This window comes from Cynara cardunculus (assembly GCF_001531365.2).
Source record: "Cynara cardunculus var. scolymus isolate 2C chromosome LG 7, CcrdV1, whole genome shotgun sequence".
Taxonomy (NCBI): domain Eukaryota; kingdom Viridiplantae; phylum Streptophyta; class Magnoliopsida; order Asterales; family Asteraceae; genus Cynara; species Cynara cardunculus.
Window position 1 is genome coordinate 13,056,692 of NC_037534.1, and position 17,925 is coordinate 13,074,616.

The following is a 17,925-nucleotide window of genomic DNA, read 5'->3' on the forward strand; positions in this document are numbered from 1 at the left end:
TATATATATTAAGCTATGGTGTGGCATTCTTTGGCATCCAGGTACTTAAATGTCTAAACTTTACATTTTAGGTACCAAAATGGAAGTTCTGAAAGTATGTTATTCAAAATAGGAATCAAGTTAAAGTACGTTACCTTTTCATACAATTTGCCTGTCCTGATATGCCATTAGCATTCTGTATTATTGTTTTGAATCATAAACAATAGTTTATGACTGTTGATAGGTGATTCAGATTTATTAGTTGCGTTAAAACACTAGCACCTCTTACTTTTTTTGTCATGTAACACCTATGCTTTATGTTTCCAGCCACCTTCCTTTGCTAGGGAAACACCAGAATCAATCATAACGCTTGTTGAGGATAAATATCTCCTCCCAAGATTGGATCCTGATGAATTTTCTGCCGAAAACTCTGGAAGGCAGTGGGAGTTTGAGTGGTTTGATCAAGCAAAAATTCACTTAGAGCCAAAATTGCCACGGTCTGTTGTAGTACCTGCATGGGAATTACCATTTAGACAGCCAGAGCGTGCATCAGAGCTTGAGAAATGGGAACCTGCATCTGTGCAGGTAGCTAATGCTGATGTCTGTACTGTGCACTATTTTTAGATTTGTAAAAAGCTACTGCAAGCAATGTTAAAACTCAATATTATTCTTTAAGGTAAATAGAGTGGAGTACTTAAATTGGTTATCAAGATTCAATGATGGGTTGCAAATTCGAAGATTAAATTGTATTATTTTAAATCGTATGAATTGGTTACTTTTGTTCACATATTTGGTTTGTTATATATTATTATTTTCAGGTTTTTTAAAAATAAATACAGGATTTATGTATTTTTAATTTTTTTTTAATTTTTTACAAATTTGCGACGGATTAGCTAGGGAAAATCCGTCGCTAAAAGTGCTTGAAATTCCCTCGCAAATCCGTCGCTGAAAGTTCCCTCCCAAATCCGTCGCTGAAAGTTCCCTCGCAAATCCGTCGCTGATAATTCCCTCGCAAATCCGTCGCTGAAAGTTCCCTCGCAAATCCGTCGCTGATCCGTCGCTAATGACTTCCCTCGCTGATCCGTCGCTGAAAGTGTCCGTCGCAAATCCGTCGCTGATTTCCGTCGCTGATCCGTCGCTGATAGCATTACCTACGACTGTTTGACCGACGGAGTATCAGCGACGGATCAGCGACGGAAATCACTTTCAGCGACGGATCAGCGAGGGAATTTTCCCTCGCTGATACTCTGCATTTTTGTAGTGTTATATATACTCTCGATTGCCTTACATAAAACAACAATCCCTGAATGGTTTGAGGAGGTAGCTACAAGGGTTTGTCTGGTTGAAGTCAATGCAATTGTCGTGCTCCCTATTGTAAATTCTTATCTCGTGTGGGAACAACATTTGTATGGGACGGAGAGATACCTAATGTCAGTATACCCTACCAAGACATTATTTCGTATTTTGAATAAGAGCTGATATTTTTGCCGCTCACATACTTTGTAGGTATTGAAGTTTCATTATCACTCCCATTTCCCCCATGTAGGGATAGAATAAGGCCACGTCAATGGTGTCGACATATATATATATATATATATATATATATTTGCTAGAATAAGGAATACCCTAGTAACCTTTATCTGACAGTATGCACATGTGCATAACATGCACACGTACATAAAAACCAAAAAACAACTTTGGTTACCTGTATGCACATGTGCATATCGTCCGGATGAACATATGAACGGTTACCAGGTTCATTTTTTTGAGGTTTTCCCCTTTAACCTTCATTTTTTTGAGGTTTTCCCCTTTAACCTTCTTCTAGATATACATTATATATATATATATATATTATCAAATGTGCCTCCAAAGTCATGCATGGGGATTTCTTCACATTATTATGCATGAAAATGGGTTTCAAAAGTCATGCATGGAAGAAAGTCCGAAGATTTGTTTGCTGATTGGAAAGTCCAAAAGGTTATCGACTCTTTCTAAACTAGTTTCCAGCCATGCCTTCCAAGAGACACACCATTCTCGTAATGCATAACTCTCCCATCAATATATACTAGTTTTGTATAGCATACGATTGGTATCGATATCATCGTTTTCTCCGTTTCTCAAGAATTGTAACATCGATTGATTATAGTAGATTTCTCAGTGGTCTCTTCCATCCGTGGTTTTTTCCCCCTGTTTTGGGGTTTTCACGTAAATCCGCTGTCGTTTTCTATCTCTTATTATTTCCATCAAGTACATTATTGTTTGTGGTTGATTATTGTTCCGTTGAGAGTTTGAGTTTATCGTTTACGCATTATAAAAACATTTGAGTTTATTTTGGGTCTTGGGTAAATTCGACTAAGGTTCTATTTGATTTTGATCTCGGTTTTCTAGGTTGGATCAACATTGATGTGGTCGATATTTGCAACAAAGATTTCAATCGTTACACTCACAACTAAAGCTAATTTCGATATTTTCTGATTCATTTTATCGTTCCCTGTACTAGTGTGGGTCCCATGTGTTGCATGGTAGCGCTAAATATAAAAAGGAGGTCAAAGCGTAATTCTTCGGTTAATAATTAATGAGATACCATTTAACATGAAGAATATATTTCCATAAGTGGTTCAACAGTGGTTCAGTAACCACATAAGCGAACACAAACGAAAGACAGTGGTTCAACAGTGGTTCTATAACTAGAACCCTATATTATATAATGTCATATTAACTATGTGTACAAACAAACTAACATAACCCAGATGCCATGGCCATTTCTTTTGCAATCTATCTGATTTGAAAGTTCAATTTATGTAAGCAATACGCATATATTGACGCGAACAAGACAGTGAAAACAACTAAAATGGTAGCAACTGATCCCAAAGCATCGGCATTATATCCGAAATAGCTTTGGACATACCATTTTATTGTTGGGTCATAGGACATCCCAGGTACCTTAATGGTTTCATCCAAGTCACCATACTGTGAAATGATCAGTCCCTGAATAGTCCATTGCAGTGGGCATATCCAATAGTACCACATCCACCACTTGGGGATTCTCTGAAATTTTAGGAAGGAAAAATCATTAGTGATGGAGGTATTATATTACTCTATTAAGAGCAGTTGTTATTAAGAACTCGAAATTACAAACATTACCGGTCTTGGGATGAAGAATCCAGAGAAAAGATTGAAGAGCACATTGATCGCAGCGGCAAAGATAGACGCCGCTTGGTGGTTTGGGGTGATGGACACTATCATCAGCCCATAGCATGTGAAGTATAAAAAGGTAAAGAAGCTGATGAAGAAGAACCAGAAGAATTTGGCCACCGTCCATTCGAAGCTTAGCATGGCATATAGTATAAGAGTATAGTACATGGTTTGAACAAGCACAAAAGGTAGTTCCACAATTATCTGCATGTGACAAGTGGTAACAAGAAATGGACATCATTATTTGGAAAGCCTTCAATATGAGTTTATCTTTATCATGTGGTGGTTGTTTACTGCAATGAGTGTTGCTGGCAGTCTCATGTTAGAACATTCTTTGACTCTTTCTCCTGATATTTTTGAGGCTGCCATTTATAGTAAATTTGTTTTGCAAGATGATATTGTACAACAATAGTATTCAGTACTCAGCCTGCTCCAGATGGAGTTGCTGTAACATTCTCAATTCAAGATCACTCTTTCCTTTTGTGATCTAATGATCTATGATTTTTATGCACCCTTGCTATTTGAAATAAGAGATTCAAGGATTAAATTTTTGACTAGATATGTAGTACTGGTGACACATATTGATGCATGTTTCTTTAGTAGTGACCTTGACCTCATTTATGAGGTGATGAAAGCGAAATAGTGAACGCCAAATGTCATGAAAAGAAATGGAACATAGAATGCAACCAGAGTTAGTACAGTTGATACTTTGAAACTATTAAGCATGATCAAATCCATCATATAGTTTAATTTAGATTAGGCAGAGGTATTTTTGGATGCTGGATTGGTCATGTCTAATAAGCTGGTTGCATATGAACACATATATGTATATGTGGTAGGTGAAGAGATCAAGTATTAAAAGGCATAAGTTATGATGATAAATTACATCATCTTAATATTGGAATGTACATGCTGACTGTTCATAAGCATAGGTGTGTTAGAAATAGCGAGGATTGTCTAGTGCTAGATAGCATAAATGAAGTTCTATCTAACCTGTGCCATGGCATATGGTAATGAAGAGTACATCCCAGCAGCCCTTTCTCGATAAAATACTGTTCTTTCAAGGGATGCCACTGGTAGTATTGTTACGCAATTGTTAAATCCAGCAAACATCACAGAAACATACATTGCACCAATTATGGTAGTCAAATCAGTACTGCTATCCCTGTGATATAGAGTGTAGATAAGGGGAGATTGGAAAACAGATGTGAGTCTTGTTTCAATATGTTCCTGAATGGGAATTCGAGTCTGGATATTTTAGAAACAGACCTTTTAGTGCCAACTTTCCAAAAAATTGTCCCCAGCAAGAGAGCAGTAACCAATGCAAAGAAAAATCTAACAAGATTATAATCAGGGGTTCTCCAATAACTCCACCATTGTTTTTGTATGCAAGACTTGAATTGGCCCCACATGGACTGGGAATACATTGTGTTGAAATGCAGTTCTTTATCCCCAGAAGGAGGTGTGCTTAGTTCTTCCACTAGAGCTGTATTTCTTCTGCTCAAAAGTTCACGTGTTAGTTTTCTAGTCCTCACTCGTGATCAAGAACTTAATAGTCTTAACTAACTTCAAGATTCACTTACTTATACAAGGGTGATGATCTGTAGTGTTCAGAGAAATCGATTCCAAGCCGGGATTCTGCAGAATCTGAACTCACTTCCAGCATCCATGTTGCTGGATTGTACTGGGCTTTGAGTTTTGAGACCCCAGGAATTTCCTAAAATATATTATAGCAAGTTTAACTTATTCTTTGATACGGATATAATGAAAATAGGGATCAGATAGTGCTAAATACCTCAAAGTAGTTGATCATTTTTTCTGAGTTTTGGCCCAAGGGTCCAAAGTATATTACTTGTCCTCCTCTTTTCAGTAGCAGCAGCTGATGCAATATATAGCAGAAGTATGAGAGAAAGAGAATTAGAGAGAAATATTTGATTTCAATACCTTACCTCATCAAAGGCTTCAAAAATATCAATGCTAGGCTGGTGAATTGTGCACACAACAGTTCTTCCTGTGTCCACTGTGTTCCTCACAGTCCTCATAACAATTGCTGCTGCTCTTGCATCAAGCCCTGATGTTGGTTCATCCATAAATATGATTGAAGGATTAGCAACAAGCTCTACTGCAATTGTCAGTCTCTTTCTCTGTTGAGTTGACAAACCACTAACCCCTGGAACCCCTACAATAGAGTCTTTAAGGTTATCTAATTCCACTAAATCCATAACTTGAGTCACGAAAAGCTGCATAGAGCAAAAACAGCTTAATTTAGTACTTCTCCATATTACTTATGTTGAACAAGGTTTTGTGATTTTTATCTACTTTACCATTTTTACTTCTTTGCTCACTTCTTCAGGGAGTCGCAGGAAAGCTGAGAAAACCAGAGATTCATGGACAGTGACTTGTGGTGAGTGGATATCACTCTGCTCACAGTATCCTGAAACCCTTGCAAAAGTTTCTTGTTTCTTGGGGAATCCAGATATTTTAATATCTCCTTCAATCAAACCACCAGTTTTCCTTCCTGCTAAAACATCCATCAATGTTGTTTTGCCAGCTCCACTTACTCCCATCAATGCTGTCAGAACTCCAGGCCTAAATGCACCGGTTATCTCTCGAAGCAATTGAAGTTTGTCCTTTGTGATCCCTTGTTCTATCATTTCCTGTTAGATTGATTATTACAAAGTAGTTCATTTGGTAAGTTGTATGATATATATCAGCCAAGTTTAGCCTCAATGATGAAGTTGTAACGTGAAAAAGAAAATATTTATTCAAGTGATTGTGGCTCTACTGAATACTAATTTCAACATGCAAACAGTTGCATGATAAATGTACTTAGGAAAGTTAATTGGCGGTAACTTGGACATGTGCTTGTATGTACTGATATGAGCAATAAATGATCTTGAAACTTATTTTCCGGAATTTTGAAACTTGCATCATTATTACAAAGCTGACGGTCACCTACTTGATCATCCAACCGATGTTTTTGTAGATAACAGTTGTCTATCAAGGATAATTTTCGGTTTAAACTAACTCCAAGTTTTGAAGCCAATACTATCATGGACAAAAGACTTGGAAGCTGTTAGTCAAAGCTAGCTTCTGGCACTGCTTATGAATTTTGTGCTTTGTAACACAAACAGGTGGTAGGGATTTGTACCTTCAAAACTTGATTCTGTGAGGTTAATTTCTAACTTTATGCAGAATAAAGTCGAAAGTTAACCTCAAGGAATCAAGTTTTGAAGTTATGAACCATCTGTTTGACTTACAAAGAACACAAATCATAATGAGAGGAGAGAAGTAAAAGTGGTTCTTACTGGGGGCATATCGATGTAGTAACTGATGCTGTCGAAAGACATGCAAAGTGGAGTAAATGGAAGAACCATCCCTCTCTTTGAAGCAATGGGATTGGTGACTTGAAGAGTTGAATATTCTTGTATATCCTGTTTGTTTGCTTTGGGTAGGGTGCTCAATTTTCGGACTTCTGCATCTCGTGAGAACAACAATATGAGGAATTAAGATGGAAAATGTATGTGTTTTTTTTGGCTGATAATTCCCTTACCTGGAGAATATACATCCAAAGGTGTCATGGATTGAGGAAGCATCTCCTGTTTCAGCTGTGGCTTTCCATAAGGTTTGTTATGGAAGTCTTCCTTCTCCTTGACAATCTCTTTAGATATAATTGCTTGTGCCTTTCTGAGTGCTAATATATTGCAAGAAATAAGTCAACTTGATAGATCTAGATTTCTACTTCAGCATAAAAAATGGAGTGGAACTTACGGTTTAAGTATGTTAGAGCCAAAGTTAACAAGAAGTTAAAAAGAAGTGCAAAACCAAGAAGAGCAGCAGCTCCAATCCAAAACTTGTTCCTATCAGGAGTGATGTCGAAGGTCCTCAACACTGCTACTCCAAGTTCAGTAACATTGTCGGAAGCCTGAGTTCAGAGGAATTCTTTACTTAACAATTGACATTATTTCCAGTTACACCAAGTAGGCTTGACTAGGACAAAGAAAGGAAGCAAGTATAAAACAAAGTACATACCAATTTGTTCATCCATCTTGGAGCAGACATCTCATTAACAGTTATGGCATTAAAACCATAGCTGAAAGGCGAAACCCAATAAGCCCATCCCCACCAGCTTGGAATTTGACCTATTACAATTAAGAAGAAGTAAATTAATGTAGTGAGCAATTAATGATGATGATCATAAACTTGCTCTTATCATGGAGTATGTGCATGTGCTTCTCAAAAATAATTATTATAGCCAAACAACACCACAAGTCCTACACTATTTGTATTAGATGATATGTTTATCTAGGATTTTAATGTGAGACTAACCTTTAGGGAGGAGGAAACCACCCACAAGGAAAGCTAGTTCCACAACAAGAACTCCACCAGTATTGGCAATTGTCATGGTCCTGCAGACTGAAGCAATGAACCTGAATAGTCCCCCAGCCATTTGTTGGATCAGAAATGTCAAGAGGAAATGCTTGAAGAACCTGAAAGGTTGAGATTTCATTTGCGGATCATATTAGTTGCAAGACGCAAACACTGGTGAATTTAGTGTTAGTCATTTAACACGTTGGTAGAATGACCGCCTTAAAACTTTCTTTTAAATCCATGACCTTCTGATATTGTCAAGCATCCCACTTCGATAGATCAGAATGCCACGAAAAAGTATCAAAATGAAAAGAAATTGTTTGAAAACTCAGATTGCATTATGCATTTGGATTTCTCCGTTTCATAGTTTTTCCTCAAAATTCAGGCGTCGTTTCGTTTGATGGATTGGTTTCGAGAGATTTAAATTTCATGGAAAGATTTCGAATTAGAGGGTTTGGTGTGTAAGATTTAGAATGAAACTGAATTCATTTTTTATATAAATAATTTATAAAAACAAACTATAAACAACTATAAAAAATTAAATTACCTTTGTATTACACACAAATCCTATGAAATCCCATAAAATACCAACATCATATGTTTGTGGGATTTCAATGGAATTCCAGGATTTCAAATTCAGGAAATCACTCAAACCAAACATAGGATTTGAATGGAATTGAATTCAAATCCCTCTAAATCTTTTCCAATCCTACAAACCATAGCTTATAATATGCTCTTTCTTTTTATTCGCTTGTCTTATTTATCCTCTACAAGATCCATAATCATATTGAAAGATGACCACCGAGTAGATCATTTATGGTTTTATGTTTGTACTACATTGATCCATAATCTTATAATACACCCTCTACATACATACTTTTGTAGAACACCCTGCTAACTTAAGCATCAGAGACTTTATCCCTAAGAACTGCCTGTAGCTTGAATACACCACGATCTTGACTATTACAATTTCATACAGTTTATTTCCCACATCACACTGTTCCTCACAGTTATCTTTCATTGTGCTTGCTTCTTTAAGTTACAGGTGGCTCTCCATGCATAGTTGTATTATTTACATAATTGTGGAAAATGGTCATTTATCTTTTGATTTCGACTTGCATAATGCATATAGTTTTATGATCTGCACTGGGTCATGTAGATGTGTATTCATGTGTAACGTACTCAAGTATGTTGATGGGACACAAAAGGGGAACCATGTCATTAATATGTCTAAGACATGATGGTACTATATCAAAAATATTCATCCTAACATGTGAGTTCGAGCTTGGTAGCAGGGGAAATATGTGGATTGGAAACTTGTTTTCGTTTCATGTGTGTTACTTGAAGTCCACGCTTTTCCATCCGAGTAAGAAAAACTTATGTTATGTATTTGGATTCTATCTATGTTACAAGAAGTGTATTAATAAGTTGAAAAAAATGAAGAATTTGTCACTTACCTGCTTGCTTCAGGGGCAAATCCGATGATGCTGTATGTCACAACCGTCCAGACAGTAGAATCTACCATGGATGTCGGCACACCAAGCAGGAAAGTTGGAATGGTGAATGCCCAAGGTGGGTGAAAGAGGAGGTCCCTCTGCTTGTATATTACAGGAAGTCTCTCTATGATCATTGGTAGTTCAGCGAAAGCATTGAAGGTGTTAGTGATCAAGCCAAACAAAAGAGCACCCACATACATTGCTCCATCTTCTTCATTGTTGGTGTGCATGTTAGTCCTCAAGAATACCGTTGCTCCAATAATTGCTACAATGGTGGTTTGCACAAGCTTGGCAATATGGACAACAGAATTTCTCTTTATTAATAAACATTCCTTCTGAAAAGAGGCCTTGAGAAGCTCCATCTTTGGGACCAAATACTTTCTGAAGACTAGCGCAGATTTATGACTCTTGGACTTGTCATATGCTACTGATAGCTTGTCTTGTAGCCATAGGCCCACATGAAATTTTTTGAATGACTCCGCAAACTGAGATACTGAAATATATTTGTATGCTTTGCTTTTGTCTTCCCAATATTGTTCCTGATCCTTCCTTGAGGTGACCTTTAATCATTAAAATAGCCAGGATCAATCAAATGTCTCAGTGTGTCTCAATTTCAATTGCAGTTTGTACACATGCTTGTATTCTGAAAAGGGAATTTGTGTCTTGTGTTGGCTACAAAATTTGCAATGGAAACTGCTCTAACCAATTATAGTTGACAGTAGATAAATGGTGCTTTAAAATTTCGTTTTGCAATTAGTGGTGCTACAGTCAAAAGACATTTGTGGATATGTACTAAACTAGCTCTTTATACTTAAAGCATATAAAAAAATGAGGTTGTAGGAAATCATAAATGGCAAAGCATTCATGGCCATGAGCAGTTGATCTTTGAAAATTTAAAACTGATATTGATTTCTGGATTCTAAAATTTATATTTCTGTAGAACCCTTTATAGTTAAGCAGGGAATTTGATATTGGATGATACCTCTTGCAGAAAGTCGGCATGCCCCTTTCTATCTGGACATCTGAATCCACATGTCTCAAAAAATTCAAGAACATGCTTTTTTGGGCCCTGATAGACAATCTGGCCTTGTGATAAAAGGATAACGTCGTCAAAGAGATCAAAGGTCTCAGGCGAAGGCTGGAGGAGGGACATCAAGATTGTGGTATTTGTCAGGTGTGCAATCTGTTGTAAGCACTTCACTATTTGAAATGTTGTTGAACTGTCTAGGCCAGTTGATATGTCATCCATGAAGAGTGTTTTTGTAGGTCCAACCATCATCTCTCCTATGAAGTAACCCATCAATAAGTCAGTCTATCAAGTGCTCATTACTAAATCTGCATCATTACTCTCTTTCATATTGAGGGTTCTTCAGAAAAAAGAAGACTCTACATGCAATGATGAGATATTCGCAAGACCTGCTTTAGTGATAGTTGTGTTAATTTTTATATTTCTCGTATGGCACCTCCCATTGGCCACCTTTCAATAGATTTCTTTAGTATACACAGGTTTATCCCTGAATAGAGATTGGCACACATCTTTAATCTGAAACTGACCGCTGCAAAATACGATCACTTTGATAGCTTCCGATAACCAGACGTTTGAGGACAGAATTGTAAATAAAATAATTTGAGTTGTGTAAAGGATTTTGGTGAAGTAGCCTATGTGCACATGTTTTCCTTCTAAATTCTTGGGCCTCTTTAGGGGCATACTAATTATGTTCGAGTAATAGGAATTCAGCAACTGAAAACAAAAATGCATATATTGTTAAGGATTAGAATCTTTTATCAGCTCCATTCATTTTTGTGCAAGGATTTATCATGCCCCTAAAAAGAGTTGAGTTTGTTATTTTTGTGTTTCCCATGGGAAATGCAATGGCAGGAATAACAAAACAAATATGGTATACCTTTTGGGTCAGTTCAGTTCATACTAAGCTTAAGTGGTGAATTCTGTCTCACTTGGTTGTCTATTTTATGGATATAAAGCTTTCTTCTTTCAATAAGCATATGTTGTGGAAACAGTTTCTTTTTTCTAATGCAAGGGCTGTGTAAAAAGACTTCTCTGCCCAACTGTTGCAAAGGCTAGGTGCTTTGTTGCATCCATATTCGCCTTTTCTTCAAAGAAGAGCATGGTATTAGGTGTTGTAATGCTCAAAGTAGATGTAAATTCCTTTATTTACTCCATGTTTCAAGTACTTCAACTACTTATAATTAATGTAATATTTGTCTGGCTGCTTATCACGAAGAGAATCTAGAGTTGCTTCCCTAATGCTATGATGAGTATTTTACTGACTATGTATAGCATGTAAGCAACATGTTTAATGCATAGAAAAGAAAAACAATTAATAACCTGTCGTCACACGCTTTTTCTGTCCTCCTGATATTCCTCTAATCATTTCATTCCCAACAATGGTGTCTCGGCAGACATCCAGTCCCAGTATCTGGCTTGTTGAGTAAAGGAGTGAGTAAATTTGTGATCTTGTTCAAAAGGTATTAAGGTTTAAAGCTAAGACTTCTTATCAATGCAAGTATAATTAAAACTCAAGTGTGTTCCTTTATTTTTATTGTGATGACAAGTTGAATATCTGGGACTGCTGAACCAATAAGCATATGCAGCACTCACCAGACTCCACAACTTTACCATGCCATTGAATATTTGCAAAATGAGGGTAAATTTGTAAAATAAAGTGACTGCTATGGGAATGTTTTTTGCAGCACTCATTGACATCCTACATTATCTTCTTATAGTTATGGCTTCTTTTAATAGTTTTCGCGCCAAATAACTCTAATGGGTAAAGAATAAACATTCACCAACATACCTTAAGAATGTAGTCGGTAATTAGATTGTTGTCTGCTCCTTCCATTGCAGTAGACTGAACCAAGAAGGAAGATGTAAATAAGAATGAAAGAGGAAAGAACACAAGGAAATGGTAAAGAATAAAGGGAAGTAAAAGATGGAAAATAAAAGGGAGTAGAATGTAAACTAGCATCACTTTCAATTCAAAAAGATCACTATTACACCTTCATAAAGAGGTCAACTTCAGGTTCTGGAAATATACCAGCCGCCTTCTCTCTTCTTGCAAGCTCAGTAAGCAATTCTGAACCAAATCAAAGACTTTTACTATTGTTCTTAAATATGTTGTACCCACTATCAAAGAACGGAAAATAATTATCAATGAATATAAGATAAGTTCTATTAATCACCATAGCGAGATCCTATTCCTTGGCACCTTACAGAAAAGTCGAGTGTTTCTTTAACCGTCATTTCTGCTATGTGAACATCATCCTGACTAACATACGCAGATGTCCTCTGTGGCACAAATTCGTTGAGCGAATGTCCATTGTATGTTACTTTACCTTCAACCTATATATCAAATCTTATCAAGCATGGTTTAGAAGACTTAAAAATGCTTTTCTCTTCAGAAAACCAAGAACTTCATTTTTAAATAACTTATGCTGTTTATATTCATGATGTATAAGTAAACTAACCTTTAAGCTGGAATCTAACTTTCCAGCCAAAGCTTGTAGAAGTGTAGTCTTTCCGGAAGATGGTGGGCCTAATAGAAGGGTCATCCTATTAACAGAATAAGTTCAAAATAAACTGTATTAAGGGAGGACCATATTCAAAAGGGAAATGAACTTTTTCTTGATTACAGTTCTAAAAACATAGCTTAATTGCCTTCTGATGTTTCTTGAAATGATTTATGTTTTAAGCCATTGGTATTTGTTGACATATTGGATGATTCTCGGTATTCAAATTCCGGCCAACTATGCATGCTTTTGGTCATTGTTATTGTCATAATCTAAATCTTTTTACGTTCAAATAATCAAAACTAACACCCTCCTTGTATAAAAGTTGCAATGTCTGACTCACTACACATTTTTTTCTCCCAAATATTTTACTACAAGTCAAATGTCTAAAATATCCTTCAATAACAGAAAAGATACCGAGACTCTTGCGGACCAAAATCAATCTCTTAAAATGTTCGTTATAAGTGATGAAGGTTGCCAAGTAGCTAGTTTTACCTTGAAGGCTTAATGATTCCAGAGGCATCATGAAGAATTGTGAGTTGTGTGCTTTCAGACAGTCTAATGCCAAACAAGGTCAAAGCTGATTCAGCTATGTTGCGGACTGTATTTGCCAAGGTTGGTAGAGCCCTATCACCAATGAAGCAATCCGCTTCTATGTTCAAATGCTCATATCTCACTTCTACTGATGGAAGAGTAACTTTAGCCCTGCACCCAACATGAAAGCTAACAATTATGAGCTTTAAATCGCATGGTAGTTCGTTAATCTTATAAAATGCATGCCATATCGTAAACTTGAAAAATGAAGAAAATTAATTTGCAGACTCGTATTGTGTTTAACAAGCCAGAAAACAAACTCTCTACTCCTTGGGGTAGAGGAAAGGCTGTGTACATCGTACCTTCCCTTGTGTGGGATTACCGTATTACATATCAAGAATAAATTAAATCATTGATTTAATTTATTCTTTCCATAATTGTTATAGTAATCATTTCCATGTAAAATGTAGCTGTAAATGTTTACCTAATTTAGCTCCTAATTAGTCTCCTATCCATGTATACATCCTGGCTATATATAGCCCCTTTGTAAATTGGTTTTATACACTGAAATACAACACATAAATCTCAATACCTTTCATGGTATCAGAGCTGCAATTGCTCTAAAGAGCTGATCCTCCTTCTTATTCTTTCTTACCCCTACGCTTCCAATGTCATCAAAAACCACAATCCAGATTACTGCTGCAACTCATTTCCCAATCAGACTCACCGCCAACAATTTTCCTGTCTGGCGTCGTCAAGTTGAATCAACCCTAATAGGGCTTGAGCTCGATGCGTTCATCTTTGGCGATAAACAGCCTCCACAATTTCTGGATGACAAAGACGGTCCCAAACTGAATCCAGAGTATCTGCCTTGGTATCGTCAAGATCAGATAATATTCAGTGCTATTCTCGGTTGTTGCTCAGACTACATTCAACCTCTAATTTCGTCAGCTACTACTTCACGAGAGGGCTGAGAAAGACTCAATGCCAGTTTCGCCAGTGGGTCCAGATCTCGTGTCATCTCTCTCAAGTCCAAACTTGTAAAAAATCCCAAAGGTTCTCGTTCAATAGCCGAATATCTTCAGGATATGCGAGCCATTGCTGATGAATTTGCGCTTGCACAAAGCCCTGTTACAGAAGAAGATTTACTGGTTCATATCTTATCACAACTTGGTGATGAATATAGTACTATCGTTGCTGCGATCAAAGTACGTGAATCACCATTGTCTTACTCAGAGTTATTTGACAAATTGACTGATTTTGAGCGAGCTCTTAAGGAACAAACTGCAGCCCCTGAACCTGTGCTAACCACGGCTAATTATACTGCAAGACAGTTCAATCGACAACCTGGACGATCGGATAATTTCAACCAGCAACGTGGCACCAACAACCGTTTCTCTAATCAACAACGTACTTCAACCAATCGCACTCAATGGTCGTCTTCAACTTCTGGAGGAAATCGCCAAAACAGGTCCAATCCCTATTGCCAGTTCTGTCACATTCCAGGTCATATGACTCGTGATTGTCGCAAGCTATCTCATTTTTTACGAGACAACAATGTCACTACCAATACCTCTCAGTCGAATGCTCCAATGGCTAATATAACCACAACTGGCTCACCTTCTGCTTCACCAACCTGGCTATTTGACAGTGGTGCCTCCAACCACGTCACTGGTGATCGTTCCACACTTCAAAATATCTCAGACTATGGCGGACCAGATGAAATTATACTTGGGAACGGTAACAGTTTAAAAATTTCACATGTTGGCTCTAAACATATTAACACATCACTCAAGACTCTACACTTACCTYATGTGTTATGTGTTCCACACTTGCAAAGGAACCTTATTTCAGTGGCTAAATCATGCAAGACTAACCGGGTTTCTGTTGAATTTTTTCCATCTTATTTTTTTGTGAAGGATCTTCGCACGGGGGCGTGTCTCATGCGGGGGGAGAACTCTGAAGATGTGTACTATGCCAAACTACCTTCTAGGCTACCATCCATCTCTCAACTAAACGTTACCACCAGAATTTCACCACTTCAATGGCATCATGCCTTGGGTCATCCATCTGCAAAAGTTTTCAAGTCGCTTCTTTCACAATTAGGCCTTAGTTCCAAGCTTTCTGATTTGCATTGCCCATCTTGGTCAATTAATAAGAGTCATAAATTGCCTTTTGGCTCTAACTCATTTGTTGCTACTAAACCATTACAATTGATATATTATGATGTGTAGGGTCCTGTCCAAAGTTCCATTGATCATTTCAATTATTATGTAATCTTTGTGGACTACTTCTCAAAATATGTGTGGCTCTACCCAATGAAAAAGAAATCTGATGTTGCCACTTTGTTTCCTCAGTTCAAACTTCTGGTTGAAAAGTTTTTCCAAACACCACTTGTATCTATCTTCACTGATAATGGTGGAGAATACATTGGTCTTCTACCTTTCCTCAAACAACATGGTATTTCCCATTACACCACTCCACCTCATACACCTGAGCAAAATGGTATTGCTGAAAGGCGCCATCGACACATAGTTGAAACAGGTCTAGCTCTCCTACACCATGCCAAACTTCCCTTAACCTTTTGGACTCATGCCTTTCAAACGGCAGTTTATTTAATCAATAGGCTTCTTACACCCATTCTCAACAATCAAACTCCTTACCAACATCTCTTTAGTCAACCCCCTAACTACACCAAGCTTAAACCTTTTGGTTGCTTATGCTATCCATGGCTACGACCCTACACCACTTCCAAACTCCAGCCCCGTTCTACTCCATGTCTTTTCCTTGGGTATTCTACTTCCAAATCAGCCTATAAGTGTTATGATCCCGTCAACCRTYRCTTGTACCACTCCCGCCATGTTCAGTTTGTTGAGAGTCAATTTCCTTCCAAAATCGACTTCCCTAAGCCCTTGCCCACACCTGACGACTTTCTCATGCCATGCATCTCTTCTTACCAGCATTCTATTCCYTCATTACCTTCACCTTCAACAGAAAATACAACCGACACTACTACTGCCACTTCTCCTATCCGCCTTCCTTCCTCGTCCAACGCAGCTTCAACACAACCAAAACCTTCTTCTGCTTTTCGCCTAACCTACTCCAGGCGTAAAACAAGGCCGGTATCACCTACACCACAACCTCTCTCTCCTCTTTCTTCGAATTCATCAGAAACCTCTCCACCTCCTKCCTCTCCATCTCAACMCTCAACCCAACAACCACCCTCCCTCTCAAGTGCCTCTCCTACACCATCTTCTATTGATTTAACCGACACACCACGTACCGGTTCTCCCTCTTCCTYTCCTGCCACCTCTACTTCCTCTCCAAACCCACAGCCTGYACGCACCAGAAAGAGAAACTCCAAATACTTCAATGACTCATTCATCAACACCACAACTCTTCACCCAATTCCTGCCACCATTGAACCTCATAYACATAATCAAGCCCTTAAAGACCCGAAGTGGCGCCAAGCAATGGATCAAGAATTCAATGCTCTCATGCAAAATGGAACCTGGGAATTAGTACCGCGTGACACCCACAATCCGATTGGCTGTAAATGGGTTTTTCGGGTTAAACGAAATCCAGATGGTACAATTTCCAAGTACAAGGCCCGTTTGGTCGCAAAAGGTTTCCTACAACAACATGGGAAAGACTACTTTGATACCTTCAGTCCAGTCGCCAAACCCGAGACCATTCGAGTCATTCTCTCTCTCGCTCTTTCACACAACTGGCCCTTACGCCAACTTGACGTGAACAATGCATTCCTTCATGGAACCCTCCATGAGGAAGTCTTCATGACCCAACCGCCGAGATTCACTCACCCTCAATTTCCTACACATGTTTGCAGACTTCGAAAATCCATCTATGGCCTGAAACAAGCACCACGGGCATGGTACATGGAATTAACATCCTTCCTTCTTACTTGTGGCTTTCGAAAATCACTAGCTGATGCATCCCTTTTTATCTATAATCATGACAGTACCTTGTGCTTTTTTATGGTCTATGTTGATGATATAATACTCACAGGCAACAACAATGCCTTTCTTGGTCAATTCATTAGCACCTTAGCCAGTCGTTTTTCCATCAAAGACTTGGGTCCTCTACATCATTTTCTTGGCATTAAAGTTATTCCTACCACCAACGGTTTATTCCTATCTCAACACCATCATATCCAAGATCTCCTAACTCGGTTTCATATGGATGGTGCTAAAGAGGTGGCTACTCCCCTACAGTCTTCTATAGTTCTCAACTCCATGGACGGGTCACCAAGTGTTGATCCAACACCCTATCGGAAGTTGGTGGGATCCTTGCAATACTTAGCCTTCACCGGGTAGCCCAATTTATGCACTCTCCCTTGGAGATTCATTGGCAGGCGTTAAAACGGGTGTTACGCTCTAAAGGGTACCATTCACCATGTACTCTATCTTAAAAAGGGCTCATCTCTTGAGCTCAAAGCCTTCTCTGATTCTGATTGGGGCGGTGTTTTGAATGGCGGTCGTTCTACCACTGCTTATATACTTTATCTCGGATCTAACATAATTTCATGGAAATCGGCTCGTCAAAAATCTGTTTCTCGATCCTCCACTGAAGCAGAATACAAGGCTTTAAGCAAATGCAGCAGCTGAGGTTACTTGGGTTCAAAACTTGCTCACTAATCTTGGCATCAAACAGTCCATCCCACCTACACTTTTTTGTGATAACATAGGAGCTACAATGTGCCAATCCAATTTATCATTCTCGCATGAAACATGTGGCCTTGGACTACCACTTTGTACGTGAAAAAGTTGCTGATGGTTCCTTGAAAGTTCTTCACATAAACTCT

General features: G+C 38.1%; 1 protein-coding gene across 1 annotated transcript in view; it reads right to left on the bottom strand.

The window, feature by feature from the left end:
• Positions 1-2,754: 2,754 nt before the first annotated feature.
• Positions 2,755-17,925, bottom strand: part of LOC112515199 (ABC transporter G family member 29-like) — an 18,645-nt gene continuing 3,474 nt past the window's right edge. Inside the window, exons 2-22 of the mRNA XM_025121870.1 lie at positions 13,065-13,274; positions 12,528-12,612; positions 12,243-12,402; positions 12,060-12,136; positions 11,858-11,911; positions 11,389-11,479; positions 10,024-10,325; positions 9,003-9,601; positions 7,504-7,664; positions 7,207-7,316; positions 6,946-7,099; positions 6,809-6,868; positions 6,483-6,658; positions 5,499-5,831; positions 5,124-5,414; positions 4,970-5,053; positions 4,758-4,891; positions 4,444-4,671; positions 4,168-4,339; positions 3,124-3,378; positions 2,755-3,027 (exon numbers count right to left, since the gene is read on the bottom strand). Of these exons, the coding sequence (XP_024977638.1) occupies positions 2,755-3,027; positions 3,124-3,378; positions 4,168-4,339; positions 4,444-4,671; positions 4,758-4,891; positions 4,970-5,053; positions 5,124-5,414; positions 5,499-5,831; positions 6,483-6,658; positions 6,809-6,868; positions 6,946-7,099; positions 7,207-7,316; positions 7,504-7,664; positions 9,003-9,601; positions 10,024-10,325; positions 11,389-11,479; positions 11,858-11,911; positions 12,060-12,136; positions 12,243-12,402; positions 12,528-12,612; positions 13,065-13,274 (4,009 nt within the window). The remainder of the gene's footprint in view (positions 3,028-3,123; positions 3,379-4,167; positions 4,340-4,443; positions 4,672-4,757; positions 4,892-4,969; positions 5,054-5,123; positions 5,415-5,498; positions 5,832-6,482; positions 6,659-6,808; positions 6,869-6,945; positions 7,100-7,206; positions 7,317-7,503; positions 7,665-9,002; positions 9,602-10,023; positions 10,326-11,388; positions 11,480-11,857; positions 11,912-12,059; positions 12,137-12,242; positions 12,403-12,527; positions 12,613-13,064; positions 13,275-17,925) is intronic.